This window comes from Eulemur rufifrons, chromosome 28, assembly GCF_041146395.1.
Source record: "Eulemur rufifrons isolate Redbay chromosome 28, OSU_ERuf_1, whole genome shotgun sequence".
Lineage (NCBI taxonomy): Eukaryota > Metazoa > Chordata > Mammalia > Primates > Lemuridae > Eulemur > Eulemur rufifrons.
In genome coordinates, this window is record NC_091010.1 from 22,965,392 (window position 1) to 22,989,029 (window position 23,638).

Below are 23,638 nucleotides of genomic sequence, written 5' to 3' on the forward strand. Positions count from 1 at the left end.
AAGTTAAAACTCTTAGGGAGCACTAGATTGCAATATATATGACCATGAAAACATAGCAAGTGTTTTCATGGTTTTCTAACCTTGGCCTAAACATCCTATCACTGACTTCAGATTAATGTAATATTTTTCATATAATTTGTAAGCCATCTAGCAAAATTATATGTAGGACATAAAAAGACAACAAGCTTTTTAGCCCTCACTGAAGAAATGTCACTAAGTCTAATGGATGTAAAGAAATGCAACTCAAGGTGAGGTGGGAGGCTGTCAAAATTTATTCACTTAGCCCATACATAAGCAATGAAACAGCAAAATTTCACATATATATTACATTTGTATCCATTTCAATGTTCTAAAGCTCTATAACTTTGCTTGACGAAAATATTAAAAATAAAAATAAACTGCTCTTGAACATAATTCAAAAAGCTTATTAAAATAACTACATATATAACCAAAAAAAAGGAGGACTTTTTAAGTTTTCTTTTCAAAGGTTATATTCACTTCAAGAAGCCTTCCCTAACTCCCTGACTAGGCAAGGTCCTCCCCAATACTTCCTTCTAAGTATTTGCCACAACTGTACTTTCCATGTTAAAAATATAATTCACACAAATAAATGTTTCTCTCTCCCTAGGTTCTAAGCTGTAAGAGAGCAGGCAGGGGCTGTTTCACTTTTACTCCCGGTCCCTGGACACACCTAAGTAATTATTTCTTGAATGAAAGAAAGCTCCAAGAATGAATACGTCTTTACTTTTTTTTTTTTTATATGAAAGCAACACGATTTCTGACTTTAAAAGTTATCTATTCAAAATACTTTTTTTTTTTTTTTAAATAAACCTGGCTTGGCCTTTAGTCAAAAGCCCCAAGCAGTTTATTGAATCAGTGTGCTTTGGGAAAGCAGACAGTACGAGAGTACACAGTAAGCGCTCAACGTACGCTTGCTAAATGAAACGAATTAACAAATATTACCATAAAATGAGCCAAATGAGATCCAGTCTAGAAAAGATTGCCGACAAACACGAAGTTCACCGCCACCACGGCCAGTTAGTGGGAAGCACCATTTCTCGTGCTTCCCATTAACAGTGGCTACAGCGCTCTGATTTCCCTCCCTCTGATTCCTAGGCCATTTCAGCAGCCCAACGCGTAAAGTTCATAGAATGGCTTGGGGAAGAAAATGAGAGCCAATTCTAAGCAGGTACCAAGCTGGTGTCTTTTGAGTTAAAGACGTTCCCCATTCCAACGTCCTTTTATTTTTCCCCTCCCATTTTACAAGCGTCAACATAAAGCCTGAACTGGGGTAATGCAATCAAAGACTATCACCATATCCAGGTTAAAAAATATCGGAGTTTATCAAGCTTGTGACACACTGAGTGACCACGTCCCCGCAGAGTCCGGAACTGGGGGGACTCTCGCGTCACCCAACCTGTATGGAAGCAAGGCTGCCTGGGAGGAGCGGAGGGACTGGCTACCTTGGAAGGGGAGGCAGCGACAAGCCCCCGCACAGGGGGGGTCCGAGTCCCCAGCCAGGGCCCCCACAGCCGGTCGAAGAACGCTGGTAGAGGCTCCGACATGGCAGGAGAGCGCGCCGCCGGCCGTAGGTGCTCCGGCCTCGCGGAGACCGGGAAGAGGCGGCGCCGCCCGCTCTTCCCCGACCCCAGGGTGGCCCGACAGGCCTAACCCGGCTCCCCACCCTGCTCGCCCGTCCCCTCCTCCTGCGACGCCTGGCCCGCAGTTGGCCGTCTAGCCGCGCGCTCCGGGAGAAGGGCGGGAGGCCAGCGCGCGAGCCACCGCGCACTCACCATTATCAGCGCCGCTGCCGCTGCCGCTGCCACCGCCGCCGCCGCCGCGTCCCCCCCACTTCACTCCTTTTCCCTCAGGAGAACTCCCAGCCCGGGCTCCCTCAGCAACTGCGCCCCGTCACGTGACCTCGGGCCGCCAGCCACACGTGACCACGCCCTTCCTCTCCTCCCCTTCCCCTGCACCCAGCCCGGCCTCCCGCCCCGCCCAACGCCCGGCCCTCTGAGGAGAGGCCGTTTGGAGGCGGGGCCTCCTGCTCCCCCTTCTGAGGACGGGGCGGGGCCGCGACGGATGTCGTAGAGTGGGCGGGGTCTGCGCGGCTTATTGGTAAGCTTGGTCCTCCTTGTCCTTCCTTCTGTCAGGGGACGAGCGGTTTGCCGTCGGGCCCTTTGGCCACACCCGGTTCCTCTTCTGGGTGGAAGTTTGAGTGGCTGGGAAGAAAGGAAGAATGGAAGGCTTTGTTCGGGAGGCGCTCTCCTTGGGCTGCGTTGCCCGGTTGCCGGGTTGCTGAGGGTGGGAGCTGTTACCTGGGCCCTGCTTCCTTAGGCCTCACAAGAGAAGTGCTCTCTTAATCCAGGAATGAGGCGTTGGTCCACCTTTCTGGACCGCAACCCAGCCTCTCCCTCTAAGAGCTTATGGGTTTTGAGAACTCGTTAGCTTTCTCGCTTGTGAACAGAAGACCAATAGGAAAAAAAATCTTAGGGTACAACATCCGTGGCTTCCTAAAGTCCACAGATAGCTCGTGTAGAGCTGCGGTCCCCAACCCCGGGGCCGCGGACCCGCGGACCGGTACCTGTCTGTGGCCTGTCAGGGTCTGGGCCGCAGAGCTCCTCCTCCCCGTCTGTGGAAAAATTAACTTCCATGAAACTTAGGAAAGGTGGGGGGGCGCACAGCAGGAGGTAAGCAGGGGGTGGGGAAGGTGAGCGAACGTATTTACAGCCGCTCCCCATCGCTTGCATCACTACCTGAGCTCCGCTGTCCCGCCCCCAACCCGTGGAAAAATTGTATTCCATGAAACTGGTCCCAGGTGCCAAAAAGGTTGGGGACCGCTGCTGTAGAGGGCTCACAGGTCAACTGTTCCGCCCTGCTCTTCTAGGGGAGGAAAAGGCCTTCCTAAAAAGTCCCGCGCTGCTGCTGAAGACTAGTTGACTTTAGCTGTATCCTCATCACTGTAGTATACGGCTAGAGGACCTCCAGATGAATATAATACTGGTTAGGATTTCAGAACTTAGTGTGGAATCACCACACTGGACTCTGTACATAATTAAAGCCGAAAAAGAAAAAATTCATACTCTGAAGGCACTGTAATTTTTTCAGCATAACAAAACAAAATCCAGTTTGTGAAGCAGGGCCATAAAGCAAATCTCAAATTTAAGAAGATTGAAATCAGAGTACTGTCTCTAACGACAATAGAGTTAAACTAGAAATAAAGAAGATAGAAATTTCCATAAATATTTGGAGACTAAGCAACATAATTCTAAACCTCTAGATCAAAGATCAATGGAAATTTGAAAATAGTTTGAACTAAAAGATACTATAACTTATCAGAATTTGTGGGATGCAGTTGAAGTAGTGCTTAGAGAGAAATCCGTAGCTTTAAATGTAAATATTTGGAAATTTTTAAAAAATCAGTAATCTAAATTTGTTCATCAAGAAGCTTGAAAAAGCAAATCAGTGTGTGGGTGGTATAGGGAGTATATGATTCAATTTTGCTATGAACCTAAAACTGCTCTAAAATACAGTCTTTAAAAAAAAAAGTCCAGGCCGGGCGCGGTGGCTCACGCCTGTAATCCTAGCACTCTGGGAGGCCGAGGTGGGCGGATCGTTTGAGCTCAGGAGTTCGAGACCAGCCTGAGCAAGAGCGAGACCCCATCTCTACTAAAAATAGAAAGAAATTATATGGACAGCTAAAAATATATATAGAAAAAATTAGCCGGGCATGGTGTTGCATGCCTGTAGTCCCAGCTACTCGGGAGGCTGAGACAGGAGGATCGCTTGAGCCCAGGAGTTTGAGGTTGCTGTGAGCTAGGCTGACGCCACGGCACTCACTCTAGCCTGGGCAACAGAGTGAGACTCTGTCTCAAAAAAAAAAAAAAAAAAAAAAAGTCCTTGTGTATGTGGTCAAACGATCTTTGACAAGGCCAAGGCCACTTAATGGAGACAATTCTTCAAAGGAGAATTCTTCAAAAATGATGTTGGGAAAACTTAATATCCACATGCAAAAGAAAAATCGGACCTTTATCTTACAATATACATAGAAACTAACTCAAAATGTATTAAAGACCTAAAACTATGAAACTCCTAGAAGAAGACATAAGGGAAAAACTTCACAACATTGGACTTGCCAATGATTTCTTGGATATGACACCAAAAGCACAGGAAACAAAAGCAAAAATAGGCAAATGGGACAACATCAAAGTTTAAAACTTTTATGCATCAAAGAGTACAATTGGCCAGGCACAAGGGCTCACACCTGTAATCCCAGCACTTTGGGAGGCTGAGGCAGGAGGCTTGGTTGAGCTCAGGAGTTTGAGATCAGCCTGGGCAACAAAGCAAGACCCTGTATCTACAAAATTCTTTTTTTATTTTTTCAGAGTAATACAGGGGTACAGATGTTTTGGTTACATGAATTACTTTTGTACAGTTTGAGTCAAAGTTATAAGTGTGTCCACCCAGATAGTGTGCATTGTCATTGTACCTGTTAGGTGTGAATTTACCCATCCCCCTGCCACCTGCTTGATTTCCATTGAATTTTACTACCACATGTACACATGAGTGTTGATAATTTAGTTTCAATTTAATAGTATATCTGGTGTTTGTTTTCCGTTCTTCTGACACTTCACTTAGGAGGATGGTCTCCAGTTCCATCCAGGTTGTTACAAAAAGTATTAATTTACTGTTTTTTTTATGGCTAATACTCCATGGTATACATATACCACATTTTATTAATCCACTCATGTCTTGATGGGCACTGTGGTTGACTCCACATCTTTGTGATTGTGAATTGTGCTGCTATAAACATTCGAGTATAAGAGTGTTTTTTTAAAAATGTGTTATTTTCTTTGGGTAAATACCCAGTTGTGGGATTGCTAGGTCAAATGGTAGGTCTACTTTTAGTTCTTTGAGGTATCTCTGTACTGCTTTCCACAGAGGTTGAACTAGTTTGCAGTCTCACCAACAGTGTATAAGTGTTCCTTTCTCTCCGCATCCATGCCAGCATCTGTTGTTTTGGGACTTTTTGACAAAAGCCTTTCTCACTGGAGTTAGGTGATACCTCATTGTGGTTTTAATTTGCATTTCCCTGATGATTACAGACATTGAGCATTTTTTTCATATGTTTGTTGGCCATTAGTCTATCTTCTTTTGAAAAGCTTCTGTTCATATTTTTTGCCCAATTTTTAATAGGGTTGTTTGATGTTTTCTTGATGATTTGCTTAAGTTCTTTGCAGATTCTGGTTATTAGCCCTTTATCGGATGTATATTATGCATGCAAAAGTTTTCTCCCCTTCTGTAGGTTGTCTATTTGCTCTATTGTTTATTTCTTTGGCTGTACAGAAGCTTTTTAATTTAATCAGGTGCCGTTTATTTATTTTTGCTGTTGCTGTGATTGCCTTTGGGGTTTTCTTAAAATTTTTTTAATTAGCTGAGCATGGTGGAACACACCTGTAGTCCTAACTACTAGGGAGGCTAAGGTGAGATCACTTGAGCCCAAGAGTTCAAGATTAGTGAGTTATGATTGCACCACTGCAGTCCAGCCTGGGCAACAGAGCAAGACCCTGTCTCTATTAAAAAATGAAATGTCAATAATGGGGACTGAAAAATCCTAGTTTAGTATGTATAAACCTAAGAAGACAAATAGAGTTCTGAAAGATCAGTTGTATTAATAACATTTTAAACAGTGACTCAAATGGTAAAACAGACAACATACTGAGGAAATGGAGACAAAAAGGTTCTGCAAAATCAATCATCCTCTTTGCTACCTCTTTATAATTATTATAAATTTAAGGAAATATCTATAATGTAAAATATCTGATAGTTATTTGGGTTTCCTTCACTAAGTTGTGAGTAGTCTCAACTATTAATTCCTGGTGGCTTGGTCCTCAGTAGCTTTTTGTTGATCATATAATACCAGATAAGAAAAGTGACTGTGAATTAGACTGTTACTCAAAAGTACAGATTGAATGAAGCTCCCAATCCTCCGCATGCACCGCCAAAAAAATCCTTGTAATTATGGTAAATGGTTGATTGACAAATAGAACCCAAAATGTAACAGCGTAAGAGTTAGAAAAAACCTACACGAGTCATATACTATTTCCTCTGTGTGCCTGATAATATTTACTGCCAGCTATCTACCTTCGTTTGTGCCAGGCAAGACTAACGTATTACATTCACTCTCATTCAATCCCTTTTAGACTCAAAGCTCAAGAACAAAGACCATCTGGTGTGTCTGTTTCTCTCTTTATCCCCAGAACCTAGCACATAGATGGCATCTTTAAAATAATCTTATGAAGTAGCTATAACACATATTTTCATAATTATAATTTTCTAAGGGCCTTCTGTGTGCCAAACACTGAGCTAACCATATCACATATGTTGCTTCAGTTAATCTTCACCACACCACTATGGGCAGATATTGTTAACCTATAGTACAGATAATGATGATAGCCCACATTTATTAATCACTTACTCAATGGCATTGTTCCTAGCACTTTACATACATTAATTTATTTACTCTTCTCAACAAGTCTAAAAGGTAGGTACTTTCATTATCCTCATTTTAAAGAGGAGGAAACTGAGGTACAGAGAGATAAAGTACTTATCTAGGGTTACCTGTTTGGTAAGTGACAGAGCTTTGAACCCAGATGATCTGGCTCCAGAGTCCACATGATTAACCCCTTTGCTATACTGCTCTCCCCCGACAAACTTAGCTAAACTAGATCACTTTTCTAAAGTTTCATAGTTGCTGGGGTGCAGTGGCTCAGGCCTGTAATCCTAACACTCTGGGAGGCCAAGGCGGGAGGATTTCTTGAGTTCAGGAGTTCAAGACCAGCCTGAGCAAGAGAGAGACCCCATCTCTATTAAAAATAGAAAAATTAGCTGGGCATCCTGGTGCACGCCTGTGGCCCCAGCTACTCAAGAGGCTGAGGTTGCTGTGAGCTATGATGACGCCACTGCACTCTACCCAGGGTGACAGAGTGAGACTGTCTCTAAATAAATAGTTAGATAGATACATAGCTAATGAAGAATGAAGCTGGTATTTAAGCCAGGACTTTGCAGTGCTAAAACTCATACTCTATCTACCAGTCTCATTCTCTCTCCATAGCTTAAAGTTCAAGAGGACCCTTACCATGTCCCCTGATGCAAACATTTCCCACAAGGAAATACAACATCTAATCTGCAAAACACAGAGTTGCAGGAATGGGAAGCACAAACTCCTAAAGTAGTTTTGATGTTAAATGAGTCCTCTCATACTTCCACTCCTGGGTTCCTGGACTCATGTGTTGTACCTGTTAGGGACACAGCGCCATATAAAGGTTATTGATTTAGCATACATACTGCATCATGGACAATATCCTAACCTCAGTATATCATAGGCAAGCTGGCATCTCAGTTGTGCCTTCAACAGGCCCATCATTCTGTCACGTTGGTGGCATCTTGGTGATGTGACGGATTCCATGATTGTGTGCCCACTGCTGCACCTCCTTGTAATGCTACTATGCCGTGTTATATGTGAAATCCTATTGGTGAATCATACACTCTGTAAGCCCTTAGATATTGATGCTGCTGGAGACCCATTAACAGGAAAGGCAAACCCATACCTGGAATACGTTCTATTCCTATTAGAACAAATCTCTGGCCCCTCTAGGATAGAAGGGACCTAATATAGCCAGCTTGCCACCAAGGTCTCCTTCAGGGATAGTGCCATATGAGTGGCTCAGCAATGAGCTCTGTTGCTAGCATATTGGACATTTGGCAGCATTAGTGGCTAGATCAGTCTTAGTGGGAGCCTCCAACCCTGCCACTCTGGTCACTCTTCCAGACGTTCATTGTGCTAGCATCAGGGTGGCCTATGACAGAGGCTGACATCCACCCAAGTCATTTTGTCTACCTCGTTGTTAGTGTCTCTTCTGTGATAGATGCTTTCTGATGGGCATTAACATCTGATACAAAAATATTCACATTTTGTGTCTTCTCTCATTGGTTCATTCACATACCTTTACCCCAGACTACTTTTTTTTTTTAAGACAGGGTCTCACTCTGTCACCCAGGCTAGAGTGCAACAATGTCATCTTAGCTCACTGCAACCTCAAACTCTGGGCTCAAGCTATTCTCCTGCTTCAGCTTCTCAAGTAGTTAGGACTATAGGCACACACCACCAATGCTCAGCTAATTTTTCTATTAATATTTTTTTGTAGAGATGGGGTCTTGCTCTTGCTCAGGCTGATCTCAAATTCCTGACCTCAAGCGATCCTTCCACCTCTGCCTCCCAAAGTGCTAGAGCACAGGCATGAGCCCACATGCCTGGCCCATTCTACAGGTTTTTTAAAGGTGATACTAATCTCTGACATTTCCTTTTGGATGAAATATTGTTTTTGATCTACTGATGGGAGAAGAGTAGCTTCAGAAATTTCCACCTGGTCTTCCCCATTACAATAGCTCCTGTCACACAGGGTCAGGAAACCAATGTGGGAGTTGTACTAACTACCAAGTAATCCCATTCTAATTATATACTCAAGGACTGGAAAAATGACCACTGTGAGCCAGACCTGGGTGAAGATTCCACTTATTACCTGATCCCATATGCCCCCACTAACGGGGAGGCCATGATGATGCTTTGGGCCTGTGTATCAAAATCAATTCAGATCCTGTGACCAACTGTCCTTGAGACATTTGAATATTCCCCTTTTCCCCAGTAGAAAGTACCTGAGTGAATGGCCATAGGTCCCTTTGGCTAAGCATTAGGGGAATCAGCACTGTATATACAGGGTGTCACAGGGTCCTTAGAGGAACTAGCCTCTCTCTAGTCAGTGGGTTCCACGTCTGAAAACTGACTTAGGTAAGAAAACTGGTCAAAGGCATCACACTTTTTTTTATTGAGGTAGTTGCCCTAAAGCTCCTGATCATCCATCCTTGATTTTTCTGGTTGAATGATGTGATGGTTTATTTTAGGTGTCAACTTGACTGGACTAAGGGATACCTAGATAAAAAGTAAAGCATTATTTCTGGGTGTGTCTGTAGGGGTGTTTCCACAGGAGATTAGTTTGCAAATTGGTGGATTGAGTGTGCAAGATCCACCCTCAATGTGGGCAGGCACCATCCAATCAGGTGGGGGCATGGATAGAACAAAAAGGCAGAAAGGGAATTCACACTCTCTCCCTCCTGAAGCTGAGACACCCTTCTTCTCCCGCTCTTGGACATCAAAACTCCAGGTCTTGCACCAATGTTCCCCCAGGTTCTCAGGCCTTTAGCTTCAGACTAAGAGTTACACCGTTGGCTTCCCTGGTTCTGAGGCCTTTGGTCTTGGACAGTCACACCACTGGCTTCCCCGGTTGTCCAGCTTGCAAACGCCCTATGGTGGGACTCCTCAGCCTCCATACTGGCATGAACCAATTGCCGTAATAAACCTCCTCCCATCTTTCTATCTATATCCTATTGGTTCTGTCTCTCTGGTGAGGCCTGCCTAATACAAATAGATTGAGCAATACCTTTGCTGGCTACACAACTACCTAGCCCCTAGAGATGCTGCCTCCTAACTCGGTGCCCATCAGTCTCCCCTGGATACCACTCTGACCTTGCTGCTCATTATGTTAATTGCACCACTTGGCTCCCTATGGCTGAGCACTACCACTTGGCCTCTATTATTTTGGTACCCATCATTCCCACTGCTATTAATGAGCACAGTTCTGTAACATCTACCACCAACCCTGCCCTTCAGAGGAGGGCCACTACCGATGGCTCCGAGGTGCTGGTTCCTCTCACCAGTATGTTCGTTGTTGCTTTGGCCTTCCTGCAGAATGGTCATCTGGTGGGTTTTCAAGGCTTACATAGTCTGTTCATTCTAGCATTCTCATTTCCTTAAACTTTTTGACCCCTTCTTCCACAGCCTGCCATGGCAGTTCTAGTATTTCTACTTCACTTAAGAGTGGGCTGTCACTTTCCCCAGGCTTCTAAGAACCATTCCAGCAGAGTGTCAGCACCTTCTCCTGGGGTTCTTGCCAAGGTGCTAAAACCTGTATCCCAGAGGAGTATTCCCACATTTTATAAGAAAGTAAATTATCAAAGAAAGTAAATTACCAATAAGTCAAAAACAATACTTCATCCTAAGGGGAATGTCCCACATTAATAAACACTCCTTTGTTCAACTTTATGTTCTATCTCCACCCCTGGATCAAGCACTTCTAGAATTAAGTCTTATAGATACTCTCTCAGCGTTATGTATCAGCTAAGTTGTATAGAACCTTCAGAGTATATTACCTTTTCTCCTTAGCAGGCCCAATACTTTTCTGTTGGTTTATATTATAACTTATCTTTGATATTCATCTGGTGGCTAGGAGGGGAGGTGGGGACAGATCTTGAAGGAAGGTGCATACAGTCTTTAAGGGTAGAGGCCTCTTAATCATCTTCAAGAGGAAAGCATTAGTTCTTTATTTAATTTATTTTTTATTTTTTTATTTTGGCATATTATGGGGGGTACAAACGTTTAGATGACATATATTGCCTTTGCCCCACCCAAGTCAGAGCTTCAAGTGTGTCCATACCACACCCATCAGGTGTGAGTGTACTCATCCCCTCCTTCCCCCTCCCACCTGCCTGACACTCAGTGAATGTTGCTACTATATGTGCACATAAGTGTTGATCAGTTAATACCAATTTTGTGGTGAGTACATGTGGTGCTTGTTAAGCATTAGTTCTTAAAGACCCCAAAGGGAGTTCTGCATCTATATGGCCCTTCTAAGTTCAGGGGACTTGGGTAAGGTGGCACTTTTCAGCAGAGATTAATTTGAATAAGTCCTCAGTTCTGAAGAGGGGATCTGGATGATGTGGAACAGAATCCATGACAGTGTGCTGGTGGGCTTCTCAGAACTAAGGGGAACAGAGATGGGACTATCCTTCAGGTGAGGAAGTGCTTTGACAAGTGTAACTCTCTTTCCTTATCTACCTGTTAATATGGCAGGATTCTGGTTGCCAAATTTGCACTCACTGTAGAATAATTTTAAAAATGTTTTATTGATGAGACTTCTAGGGAAATATCTGGCCAAAAATAATTATTTCTAAAAATAATTATTTCCTGAGTTTAGAACAAGAGATTCAGACAGCTTAACCCTTTAGTTATATTTCTGCTTTAATAGAGTGACATTTGAAAATACACAGATATCCAGGAAAAAAAGGTAAAGCAATACGAGGTATTGAGAGCACAACCGTGCTTCAATTTGGGTCTTAAGTGTCTCATTGTAATAGCTATCATACTTCTAGATAAACAGTGTTCACTAGCTCCACAAACACATCCAATGGCAATAGTATAGTGCACTTCACTTTGTAGCACATGTCAAATACCCATTCTATGAATTCACTGTTTCATCTTGTTTTTTGTTTTGTTTTCGTAAGAAAAGGAGCACATCTATAATTCACAGAATAAGGTTTCTGAAGACTTAGATATGAAATATTGCCTGTCAATTTGCTTCTCAAACTGGAATTTTAAAAAACAGTATAATTTATTATTTAAAGCAATTTTGTAGACATGGGAATCTGATTAATTTCACAGTGATATTGGTTGAATATGATACCCAAAAATGCAGGTATTTTCCAGAACAATAGGACAGATAACAGAATTAAAGAACAATTCTTTAAGAATTCATGAGGAAAAAAAAAAGATGATAAAATTTAAGCTTCTTTTTCAGATGTTTTAAAATTTCTATAAAACTCTTTGTCCCAAGATAAATCATTTAACCGTGGTACCCGAAACATGCTGAATACATTGCCTGGCGTCAAGGTGGGGAAACCCTCTCTTTTATATAATAAAATCCTCTTTGACTCCATCTTGATCCAAGTCCTGGTTGTCTGAGGGCAGATTCCTGGCAAGAGACTTAGGGTTGTAATAGAAAGCATCACTTTCATCTACTGGCTGGTACTCTGGTTCCGTTTCAGTTAGGAAGCCACTTCCAGATCCTGAGCCGGAGCCGGAGCCGGAGCCTGACCCAGAGGAGTCTTCAGAAATGGGGAAGATATCATCCACGTTCTGGAATCTTGTTATTTGAAAGTATGAAAGAAAAATGAAAAAAAACACAGTAAAGTTTGAGCTATGAGGAAGATAACTATAATAGCTTTTTAAGATAATGAAATATATGCAGCCACCCAATTGCTCAAATTAACAGTTAAAAGTGTCCCAATTATTCAATGTGTTAAAGCAAAAAAAAAAAAAAAAGTCAAATTTTCCTTCGTATTTACCTATACTTATTGTACCTAACTCATTGCACTCACCAATTCCACATCTATTACAGACTCATATAAACAGTGTTAATTTTCTTATCACTAGCATAGCAATCCTATACTTGAAATTTATTCCTGGAGTCATTTTTGTAAAAAAAAGACCACTTTTTTCATTTTCTCCCTAAAGAAAGGATAAAAAACAACTAAGTCTACCTAGATAGACGGCATTTTTTCTTAAATCAAAATTTCCATGAAACTTCTGATAGTTTACAGTACTTCAACAAAGCTCACTTTTGAAAAATTCTGTATAACAAGTTAAGCATTATATGTACCAGCATATTAACATTTCATTTCTTCCCCACAAAATACACCCCAGTCCAGGTGTGGTGGCTCATGCCTGTAATCCCAGCACAGGGAGGAGAAGTGAAGCCAAATAGGGGATAGGGAGGTAACCCAGAGATTAGATTAGCAGCGGGTGTGAGGACAAAAGAGGCCAGGATCAGCACAGAGGCAGGAACCATTCATCCGTAGTGACAGGAGGGAAAGCAGAATGTCAGAGTGAGAAGCAAAGTTACTGGCTTTGAGGAGGGAAAATAGGTGAGATATGAGGAGAGAAGAAATGGTATGAAAGAAGTGTTTTGGAGATTTTGGGTTATTCCCCTAATGTTTTAGATTTAAATGAATTATTATAGAAACTCATGACTTAAAATAATGGAGCATGCTGTCATATTATGTTCAAACTTAATGGTGTGGTTTTAAAGTCAGAGCACAGGGGTAGGACTGCAAAGTTGCACTTTGAGAATTGCTATGATGTAATCTCTAATGCAGGGAATGCCAGTGATAAACAAAGTCACCAGGATCCCCCAAACAGATCACAGGTTTTCATGGTTTGGGGAATGATGATTTATCTGGTGTTTTTTTTTTTTTTTTTTTTTTTTTTTTTTTTTTTTTTTTTTTTTTTTTTTGAGACAGAGTCTCACTATGTTGTCCAGGCTAGAGTGCCGTGGCATCAGCCTAGCTCACAGCAACCTCAAACTTCTGGGCTCAAGCAATCCTCCTGCCTCAGCCTCCCAAGTAGCTGGGACTACAGGCATGTGCCACCATGCCTGGCTAATTTTTTCTATGTTTTTAGTTATCCAGCTAATTTCTTTCTATTTTTAGTAGAGATGGGGTCTTGCTCTTGCTCAGGCTGGTGCCTGGTTTTGAGGAGAGTGATTTTCTAGGTTTGAGCCTGAAGACTAAAACTTTTATGATAATCCTTTTCTTAATGCATTTTTGCTACATGCTATATAACATTGGTATTCAGTGAAATAATCAATTTGAATATAATTCAATTTTTTGTTACTTAAGAATTTATACTAGGTATTTTTGCAAGACTAAAGTAGGTTTTATTTGATCAAGAAGAGGTTTGATTTTTGTTTTCCAAGTCATGGCCATTTATTCTTCCTTTTCCCAATTTTTTTTTCATCATTACTATCTAATTTCAGAATATTTTAATCACCCTCGCCCAAAAAAACCCATACCCCTTGACAGTCACTCTCTTCCGCTAGCCCCTGGCAACCACTTTTCTAATTTCTGCCTCTAGGGATTTGCCTATTTGGAACATTTCCTATAAGTGGAATCATACAATATGTGGCTTTTTGTGTCTGGCTTCTTTCACTCTGCATAGTGTCTTCAAGGTTCATCTGTGTTGTAGCATATATCAGTACTTCATTCTCTTTATGGCCAAATAATATTCCTTTGTATGGATATATGACATTTTGTTTATCTATTCACTGATGAAATCCTATTGGATTTTAATATATAATATGTTTTCTTTACATAAGTAAAACAATGTTCAATCATTTTCAGTACCTGTTGGTGAAAAGTACTCAATGATCGTCTCAGCCACCCATAAAAAAAAAAGCCTTGCAAAAACGTAGATGAATTATGTATGCTTGTACCTCTCTTATACCAGTATATAAAGTACAATTTTACCATCTACTGCACAATACAAACCAAACTACTAAAGCAGGCGCTTGGAGAAAAACTCTGGACAATCTTCCCACTTCTGTGCCAAGATTTCAACAGAGATTGTGAAATTACAACCATTTTAAAATCAGGCCAGGCACAGTGACTCATGCCTGTATGTAATCCCAGAACTTTGGGAGGCTGAGGCAGGAGGACTGCTTGAGCCCAGGAGTTTGAGATAAGCCCAGGCAGCATAGCGAGACCGTGGCTCTAAAAAAAAAAAAAAATTAAAATCAGAAAGTCCACTTACGAAAAAGGGTCCGTCCTTGGAGGGAGGATCCTGTTGGATTCACCTGGAGCAAGGTCGAACATTGGTCCCTTTTCATCAATGCAGTTTGCAGAATTACTGTTGGGATTGCAGCGTACCCACTGGTACCTGGCTCTCCGCATAGGATAACCTGCCCAAGCAAGGCAACCCACATAGTTAGTAAGTATTTATTACAGAGCTTCTAATCACTTAGTCCCTAAGCAGTTCTTAACTAAATAGATTCTAAACTTGGGAGAAGGTAAAATGTGGACAGGTTTTATGTCCATTAATATAACAGCAGCTGGCCGGGCCCAGTGGCTCATGCCTGTAATCCTAGCACTTTAGGAGGCCGAAGTGGGTGGATTCATTGAGCTCAGGAGTTCAAGACCAGCCTGAGCAAGAGTGAGACCCAGTCTCTACCAAAATTAGAAAAAAAAGATCAGCCGGGCTTTGAGGCACAAGCCTGTAGTCCCAGCTACTCGGGAGCCTGAGGCAAGAGGATCACTTAAGCCCAGGAGTTGGCGGTTGCTGTGAGCTGCAATGATACCATTGAACCCTACCCAGGGCAACAGAACAAGGACTCTGTCTCAACAAAACAAAAAGCCAGGCAATTAGACAACCCTCCTCACTTCCCCCCCGCCCCCCGCCTTAATATTCTTGCCTAGAAGACTCCCCTTCCCCCTTAAAAAAAAAAAAAATATATATATATATATATATATAACAGCAGCACCAACAATGTGCCAGCCATTTATGTACATTGTCCTTCTCATAACACTCCACAAAGTAGCAGAGAGTTTGAGGTTAGAATAGGCTTTGGAATCAATTTCCAGAGTGAAGTCCCAGCTCTGCTACTGACTAGTTATGAAACCTTAGCTTCTCTGAAACTCCACTGCAAAATGAAGATACTAATAGTGTCATAAGCTTGTCATAAAAATTAAATGAGAAAATGCTTATAAAGACCTGAATGTGGTGCCTGCCTCTTTTTATAGAGATGAATTGAATCAGTTCAGAAAGGTTAAGGAATATACTGACTAGTACCTGTGATATTACAGAATCCTAGTTCTTGTGTTTTAGGACAAGATGGTGTCCTTAGGAATGAAAAGTTTATCTAAAAACTTGTCCTCAGACTGGCACAGTGGCCCATGCCTGTAATCTTAGCACTTTGGGAGGCCAGGAGTTTGAGACCAGCCTGAGCAACATCATGAGACCTGTGTCTACGAAAAATAGAAAAATTAGCTTGGCGTGGTGGTGCACACCTGTAGTCCCAGCTACTAGGGAGGCTGAGGCAGGAGAATCACCTCAGCCAGGGAACTTGAGGTTGCAGTGAGCTATGATGACACCTCTGCACTCTAGCTTGAGCAACAGAGCAAGACCCTGTCTCAAAAAAAAAAAAAAAAGGCAGTGAAACTTATCCTCTTTCTTTGCACTGAGACTTCATAAGAACAAGCCTCCTCTATTCACAGAGGAACAGGCAAATTGGAATATCGGAGTTTCTCACAGCTTCTTCTGAATTGAATTTCTAGGGAAGAGGCTCCAAATCTGGTGTTATGAGGTTATATGGGAGATCCTTTATTAGTTCCTGAAATAAAATGTTCATTCCTCAATTTAGCAAGGATGGAAGCCTGGTGTGAGAAATACTTCACCATTCTTCAAAAGGTCATCTCCTCCCCACCCCAAGCACACACTTTATTCTAACTAACAAGTGCTACTAATAATTACCTAGCACGAAGGAACATGTCCAGAATTCTTGAAAAACAGCACAAAACAATATAAAACACTCAGATAAGTCATGCTCCTGAGAGAGAATATCAACCAAATCTTAAAAAAGTAGTTATGGAAAAAACTGTGTAGCATCATGGGAAAACCTACCTTTAGAAATGAGTGGGAAAAATCAGACTACCACTTTTCATGCATAATAGTTTCAACTATACAAACAGATATTGGGGGAAAATGGGAGGAAACACACAAAAATAACTATGATGGTAGAATCTTTCGTGATTTTTTTCTCATTTTGTTTTCTAAATTGCTATAATAAACAAGATTCTTTTAAAAATATAAATATTAAAACACTCTAATGTAGAAAAAAAGTAAATATTCTCCCACTGGTTTGTCTTTCTTTCTTTCTTTGGAACTAATATTCTATCATAATCTTCTGTGTGACTCCTGAGTATAGCTTACGGTGTCTGGGCTGGGACAGCTAGTTGTCCAAAATGGGTTAGCTCTGTCACTGCCTGGAGGCTGGGGACAAAGCAGGCAAGATGACATCTCAATGTCTGCCTGTTACTCGCTGTGTGATCTTGGCCAGCTTAACCTTCCTGTGCCTCAATTTCCTCTTCTGTAAATGGGAACAGTAAGAGATTAACAATGAGATATAAATGTTAGGTTCTTAGAATGGTACCCAGCACCATGGTCAGAGCTCTTTAATGCTACTTCCTCTGATGATGGTGAGGAGGAACACAATCACTTATCTCTGAAGGTAGACAGCTTGTAAATTTAAATTTAAATGTAAATTCCTATTCTACCCTGTAGTACCCTCTAACCATCAATTTATGGTCTTTCAAATCTGAATAATGATATACCAAAGAGTTGCTGTTCAAATGAGATAAAAGAATGTAAAGTACCCAGCACAAGCCTCTGCACATGGTAGGTTATTTCCTACTATTTGCAACTTCTCTCTCCTTTTCTGATTTTTTTCCTGAGGCAGCATTAGTTTGACATCTAATTGCTACTTAGAAGCTTCTTGTAGGTGGGATAAAAATCCAACATCTCCTCCAGCAGAGGGCAATGTTTTCACACCCCATGCAGTCTAGACTAGTACTATCCAATAGAAACATAAAGCAAACCACATAGGGCCTTTCAAATGTTCTACCAGCCATATTTAAAAAAATAAAAACAAACAGGTGAAATTAATTTTAATACATTTTGTTTAACTCCATGTATTCAAAATATTGTCATTCAACATATAATCAACACAAAAGTTATTGATGGGATATATTGCATTCTTTTTTCATCCCAAGTGTTCCAAATCATGTATATTTTACGTTACAGCATGTCTCAAAGTGTTCAGTAGCCTCAGGTGGCTCATGGCTACTGTACTGGACAGAGCAGGGCTAGGCAATCTCCTCTGCATGTGGTTGACACACTGAACACCAAGCTGAGAAAATGCTTGCTTGCATGGGAAGTTGAACAGAAAAATAAAAACGATGCTTTATGAGGAAGTATCCCTGTGAAAGACCACATCTTTTCACTAGTATAACAAATACAACTTTGGCAAATTAGTAAAAAATATTTCTATAATACAAAATTCCCCCAGAGTTCAGATTCTCAGCTATTAAAATTTAAAAAGAGAGCTTTCTTTTGGGGCCTGTTGAAAATGTTGTAAAAGCAACTATGGTGATGGTTGCAGAATTCCATGAATATACTGCAAACCATTGGATTGAACACTTTAAATGGGTGAATTTTATGGTATGTGAACACTATCTTAATAGAGCTGTTAAGGCTGGGTGTGGTGGCGCACGCCTGTAATCCTAGCACTCTGGGAGGCTAAGACTGGAGAATCGCCTGAGCTCAGGAGTTCGACATCAGCCTGAGCAAGAGCGAGGACCCGTCCCTATTAAAAACAGTAAAATTAGCCAGGTGTGGTGGTGCATGCCTGTAGTCCCAGCTACTTGGGAGGCTGAAGTTGGAGGATTGCTTGAGCCTAGGAGTTTGAGGTTGCTGTGAGCTAGGCTGACGCCATGGCACACTAGCCCAGGCGAGAGTCTATCTTAAAAAAAAAAAAAAAAAACTGTTAAAAAATGTACAAAGAAATCAAAGGTAGAAGTGCTTCTACTCCAAAAGTCTACTTAATTTGGGGCTGATGATGTTTAATGTACTTTAAAATAAAGAGCGTGGCTACAGGCACAAAATTTCTGACATTCAAGAGCATTGGCAAGATGCGAAAACGTCTGGTTCCAGCCTCTGAAGTTGCGAGAGCATCTTGACTCTATCTTGCTTGAAATAAATGTCTCATGATTATCATCATTTAAAAAATAAAAGGGAGTATTCTTGTGGACAGAAAGGCTATCTTCCTAAAGACCCACTTATAGGATCTGCTGGCCAACTTTGTAGTGAATTCCAGGGGGAAGAATGATTTTTATTTGAATCCCTTCCCCCGCTTGCCCTCCCACCTCCCCCCAACCTCCAAGTCCTGCTTTACCAACATACTTTCTATGAGTAAATGCTACCAGAACACATAACTTTCTCCAGTAGGTGCTCTGTATCTTTTTATGTTATGGTACTAATTTTTCCACCAACATAATCATAATTTACTAATTTCCTGTTCTTAATGGAAACTTCAGCAGTAACTACCATGAAGGAGAGAAATGTCTGAACTGGAGTTACTTCTTATTGGCCTATCAATCCTACAAGATGGATAAGCTCCCCTGCCCTTGCATGGTTTGATAAGCTATAAAAAACTCCAAGTTTACTTTCAATTTCGCCCTCAACTCAGTGGGAAACAGTCAAAGGAAGGTTCTTTGTTTTAATTAAAGAAAACCTCTAATCCACAATCTGCAGTAAAGTTAATTCTGACCTTGAAATCAGATGACCAGTTCTGCCATTAATTAGTTGTAATGGGCCTTAGGCAAGATTCACAATTTTTTTGCAAGAGTTTGATGTGTAGAGCAAATGAGATGATGAATGTCAGATCTAGTTTTCTCCTCTATAAATTGGTGCTAATTCCTCCTCACAGGGAATGTGATGCTGATTACCAGGGAATGGATGTGGAAATCACTTTACAAACAGCAGCCCACATGGGTGGAATCAATATCATTACTGTGATCCAGGAGACAGTGTAGAATGGTCACATGGTCTAACCCTGGCCCCCTTGGCCACACCTGATGGTGGAGGTTCCATTTTCTCTCTTTATGGGCATCTTTGAAAAGGAGAGGCAAGAAGAGTGTACGATTCACAGGCCCCATCAATAATCTCCTGGAGCTCTGCATGAAATAGATTAGCCATCTGTGCTCTCCAGGCTTTCCCACAGATTCCCAAATTTCCATTTCTTTGTGCTCAGTAGACACAGTTTCACACCACGTCTTGTTTTGTTTTGTTTTTGAGACAGAGTCTTGCTCTGTTGCCCAGGCTAGAGTGCCGTGGCGTCAGCCTAGCTCACAGCAACCTCAAACTCCTGGGCTCAAGCAATCTTCCTGCCTCAGCCTCCCTAGTAGCTGGGACTACAAGCATGTGGCACCATGCCCAGCTAATTTTTTCTATATATTTTTGGTTGTCCAGATCATTTCTTTCTATTTTTAGTAGAGACGGGGTCTCGCTCTTGCTCAGGTTGGTCTCAAACTCCTGACCTCGAGCGATCCTCCTGCCTCAGCCTCCCAGAGTGGTAGGATTACAGGCGTGAGCCATCGCACCCGGCCCTTCACACCACGTCTTTACTTGGCTTTGACTTACAGGAAAAATAAGTCTGTTATGGGCTGAATTGTGTCCCCCTCAAATTCATATGTTGACATTCTAACCCGTAGTACCTCACAATGTGAGATTATTTGGAAATAGGGTCATTGCAGATGTAATTAGTTAAGATGAGGTCATTAGGGTGGCTCTAATCCAATGACTGGTATCTTTATAAGAAGAGGGTCTCAGGACACAGATGTGTGGAGGAAAGGCCGTGCAAAGACAAGGCAGAAGGTGCCGTCTATAAGCTAAGGAGAGGGACCTCAGAATGAAACCAACCCTGCCAACACCTCGATCTTGGATTCTAACTTCTAGAACTGTGAGGAAATAAATTTCTGTTGTTTAAGCCACACACTCTGTGGTACTTCGTTATGGCAGCCCCGGCAAACTAATATAGTAACTAAGATAGTTTTGAATGTGCTCAGTAAAAGCAAGCCAAAAGCCTAGTTCATCTGATCGTTCTAACCAATGGTTTAAGTAAACATATTTTAAAAGATGGGGGAAGAACGTTATCCAGATCTCATCTGGCGTCACATGAAGGTGATGAAATGGTGTCGTGGCTCTTTGCGTTACAGCCTGTGCTGCGATCACGCATACATGCAGCCATGGGTGGCCATCTGTTTCCCTTCATGTTCACATGTGGGCACACGCCTTGAGTTCAATGCCAAGTTCAATGCCTTTCTTTGGAAACCCTCTAGTTTGTCAGTTCATTCATTGTCTCTTTTTTTGGTTTCCTTTTCTAACAAAGAGCTGAATCTACCAAGGGATGACATAAACGCTAGTATTTTATACAATTGCACGATGATTTCCTTTTTTCTTCACTTCTTTCTAATGAATACGTACTATACAAGGAACTTTTGTTGTTTTCATTCTAGTTTTACTTAATGAATCATAGTGGGGAATGTGGCATTTCTGGGAAATTTTGAAAATATAAAGACTTCCATTGCTCTGGTTGGGGTATGCCCAACACCACTTGGTCACTCAAGTCTGCGCTACAAGTATGGACCTCTCTGCTCTAGGTCTTGCCGGAATACATCATTTTAGAGAATTATTTCATCAAGCTGAAGATTTTCCCAAAAAGATCCAAGTAAAGCCTGTTCCCTACCATTAATGATGTTTTATACTTTAAAAATAAATAGATTAATGAAGTTTCAGCAACATTACTTGGTGTTTTTCTTCAATGTTAACATAACTAGAAGAAAATGATTTTATAAATTTCCAATATAAAATGAATGTCTCTGAGATCAACTGCGATATTTCATTTCCATAGGAAGTAAGATCATGACAATTAGAAGTCACTTTGAAGAAACAAATTCAGGACATGTATGTCACTGTGACTCAACATTTCCCTTACCATTTGGGGGAACTTAATGTTTCTCTACTATAAGTTCTGCCATATATTTATCCAGTCATGACCTCTGTCTTATTTAGACACTATTCCTTATTTACCAAAGGAAAAGAAATGGTATTTTCTTACAAACTGATCATTTTCATGTTCTTGGTCATTAGAGGTTTTAAGTTGTTTCAGTCTGACTAAACAACGCTAAATGATAGAGGAACCTAAGAAGGCATTTCCAAATCTGATGTTTCTCTGAGCAACAGAGCAACAGCACAAATACTACCATTCTTTGGCTTCTCTTTAAAATCTGAAACGGTTTGCATTAACTATATCTAACCATAACTGAATTTTCAGTAAGAACCAAATTACAAAGAAAAAAGAAAAAAATACGCACATTTACCCCAACTAAAAAATAGCATCTCCTGGTGTTAATGATATTTTTAAATACATTAAAACCTGGGGTTGATACAGACACTCAGGAGTAGGTATAGATACTCCAAAACGCTCAAAGATGTTGTCTCCTCCATCCAACTGACACATGGGTCATTTTCTATAGTCCTTTCTTGAGCTTTTTAAATTTATAAACCACACATTTTCATGTAAAAATAAAATAGCACATTTCCATCATTGTAAGAGTTTACAAGACCGTACCTGCCTCAGAGTTTAATTTTTCTTGGTACCAAACAGAACTCACACCAAGGAGTTCAGCCACCCCAAATCCTTCTTCTTTGCCTCCTTCCCCACAATATTATGCATTTTGTACCTTAAAATGAGCATAATCACTTGTGTGGACTCTGGGGCTTACAAAGAAGATTAGAGAGGAACAAGACTCCCGAGTCTTACCTTGAACCGGGGATTCCAAAACCAGGATGAGGGCAAGAGCAAGAACAAGCCCACAGCACTTGAGTAGCCGCTGCATCACGACCAGCTCACTCCAGCCCTACCGGCTGCACCCCAACCTCTCGATTAGGAAATGTAGCGCTGTGCTCTCTGTCCCTTTTAGAAAAGGTTCCAAAACCTCAAACCCTGCCCAGAACTCACGTCACAATTTCCTGAACAAATAGAAAGAGATCCACATCAAAACCCAGAAAGAAAGGAGGGGGGTAAGGCAGCAAAATAACTATTCATACCCATTATGAAACTGCACCGGACTCTCCCCAGGCCTCCTTTTTCAAAAGTTTTGTTGTTTGCCACTTGCCTGTTAGAAATTTTTTCCCACCAAAACAGTAGAATCAGCATTCAGGACCATTTGCTTTTCCTTTCTTCAGGTAACAATCTAAACATGAGATTGCTAACGTTGAAAGTCACTGCATGATTGATAAGATAAGAGAGCTAGGTGCTGCCTTTTTTTCACTGAGCACCTTCAACATAAAATGTGCTTAATTTTCCTTTTCATCAGGGAATAGCATAACTTGCTGAGCCAAGCTTGAGAGGTGAAATGTCAAAGCTGAATTCTAATCTATAAAAACGAGAAGAATGAGCTGTCGGAGTTCTTTCTTTCTTTCTTTCTTTTGAAACAGAATCTTGTTCTGTCACCCCCACTAGAGTGCATGGTCATAGCTTGCTGCAACTTCAAACTCCTGGGTTCAAGCGATCCTCCTGCCTCAGCCTCCAAAGTAGCTGGGACTACAGGTGCATGCCATCACACCCAGCTAATTTTTCTATTTTTAGTAGAAACAGGGTCTCATTCTTGCTTAGGCTGGACTTGAACTCCTGCTCTCAAGCAATCCTCCCTCCTTGGCCTCCCAGAGTGCTAGGATTACAGGCGTGAGTCACTGAGCCCAGCCAGAGTTGTTGGATTTCAGTTTCCTTCATCTTGGACTCAGTTTCTCCCATCAGATCATTGGCTCTCCCTTTACTTCAAAAATATAGTGAGGATTTTCAGTTACAAAGAATTTGTAACACGAGTTATCTTGCATCCCTCTGCTCCTTCACACTGAGTATTTCTCATGATTCGATTCCGTTTATACTTCCATCATTTCTCCTGGTAAAAAGTTTTAACTTGATTTTTGGGTCCTCTGGCCTTGAATAAGCCAAAAATCAAGAACAGGGGGAGGTTGTTCTCTCAGTGTGCTGCTAGAACTCAGAAAACATACAAACCTCTGCCCCATGTGAACAAAGGAACAGCATTTTCCTGGGTCCTGGGCATGGTGCAGATGTCTGGAAGACGAAGGCTCCATATTAAAGTCATACAATAAATGGAAGTTTATCACTCATCCTTGCCCTTGGAGCGTGGAATTTTTCCTTACTTCCTTTCAAGGTTCAACCACTCTCCATTTCAACACATCCATCCATCCCTGTAGCTCCCCAGGACAGATCACTGCTCAGGCCCACTTTCCATTTTCATCCTCGCCCTGGCCTGTCCTTCGATAGGAGGG

General features: G+C 41.5%; 2 protein-coding genes across 4 annotated transcripts in view; both read right to left on the bottom strand.

Annotated features, from left to right (window-relative positions):
- The window catches only part of VPS26A (VPS26 retromer complex component A), a 35,378-nt gene extending 33,499 nt beyond the window's left edge, over positions 1-1,879 (bottom strand). The window contains exon 1 of one of the 2 annotated variants that reach the window (XM_069460020.1): positions 1,794-1,879. In XM_069460020.1, the coding sequence (XP_069316121.1) occupies positions 1,794-1,796 (3 nt within the window). In that variant the 5' untranslated portion in view covers positions 1,797-1,879. Of the gene's footprint in view, positions 1-1,463; positions 1,566-1,793 lie in introns of those variants that run through there. The other variant, XM_069460019.1, reaches the window with a different exon arrangement.
- An 8,882-nt stretch (positions 1,880-10,761) lies between these two features.
- Positions 10,762-22,216, bottom strand: SRGN (serglycin). 2 transcript variants are annotated; one of them, XM_069460415.1, is made up of 3 exons: positions 22,104-22,216; positions 14,488-14,627; positions 10,762-12,052 (listed from the first exon to the last, which is right to left on the bottom strand). In XM_069460415.1, the coding sequence occupies exons 1-3, from the start codon at positions 22,177-22,179 to the stop codon at positions 11,801-11,803; spliced, it is 468 nt and encodes a 155-aa protein (XP_069316516.1). In that variant the 5' UTR covers positions 22,180-22,216; the 3' UTR covers positions 10,762-11,800. The 2 variants fall into 2 exon arrangements, with proteins under 2 accessions (XP_069316516.1, XP_069316515.1); XM_069460414.1 differs by having other exon boundaries at positions 10,762-12,035; positions 14,480-14,627.
- Positions 22,217-23,638: the final 1,422 nt, after the last annotated feature.

Bases quoted from the DNA above. Each gene is read 5' to 3' on its own strand.
- SRGN (XM_069460415.1), bottom strand. From the start codon at position 22,179: ATGCAGCGGCTACTCAAGTGCTGTGGGCTTGTTCTTGCTCTTGCCCTC. The intron at 14,628-22,103 runs GTAAGACTCGGG...TTGCTTGGGCAG, and splicing joins TTTGGAATCCCCGGTTCAAG to GTTATCCTATGCGGAGAGCC. The intron at 12,053-14,487 runs CCTTTTTCGTAA...ATTTTTCTTTCA, and splicing joins TCCTCCCTCCAAGGACGGAC to TACTTTCAAATAACAAGATT.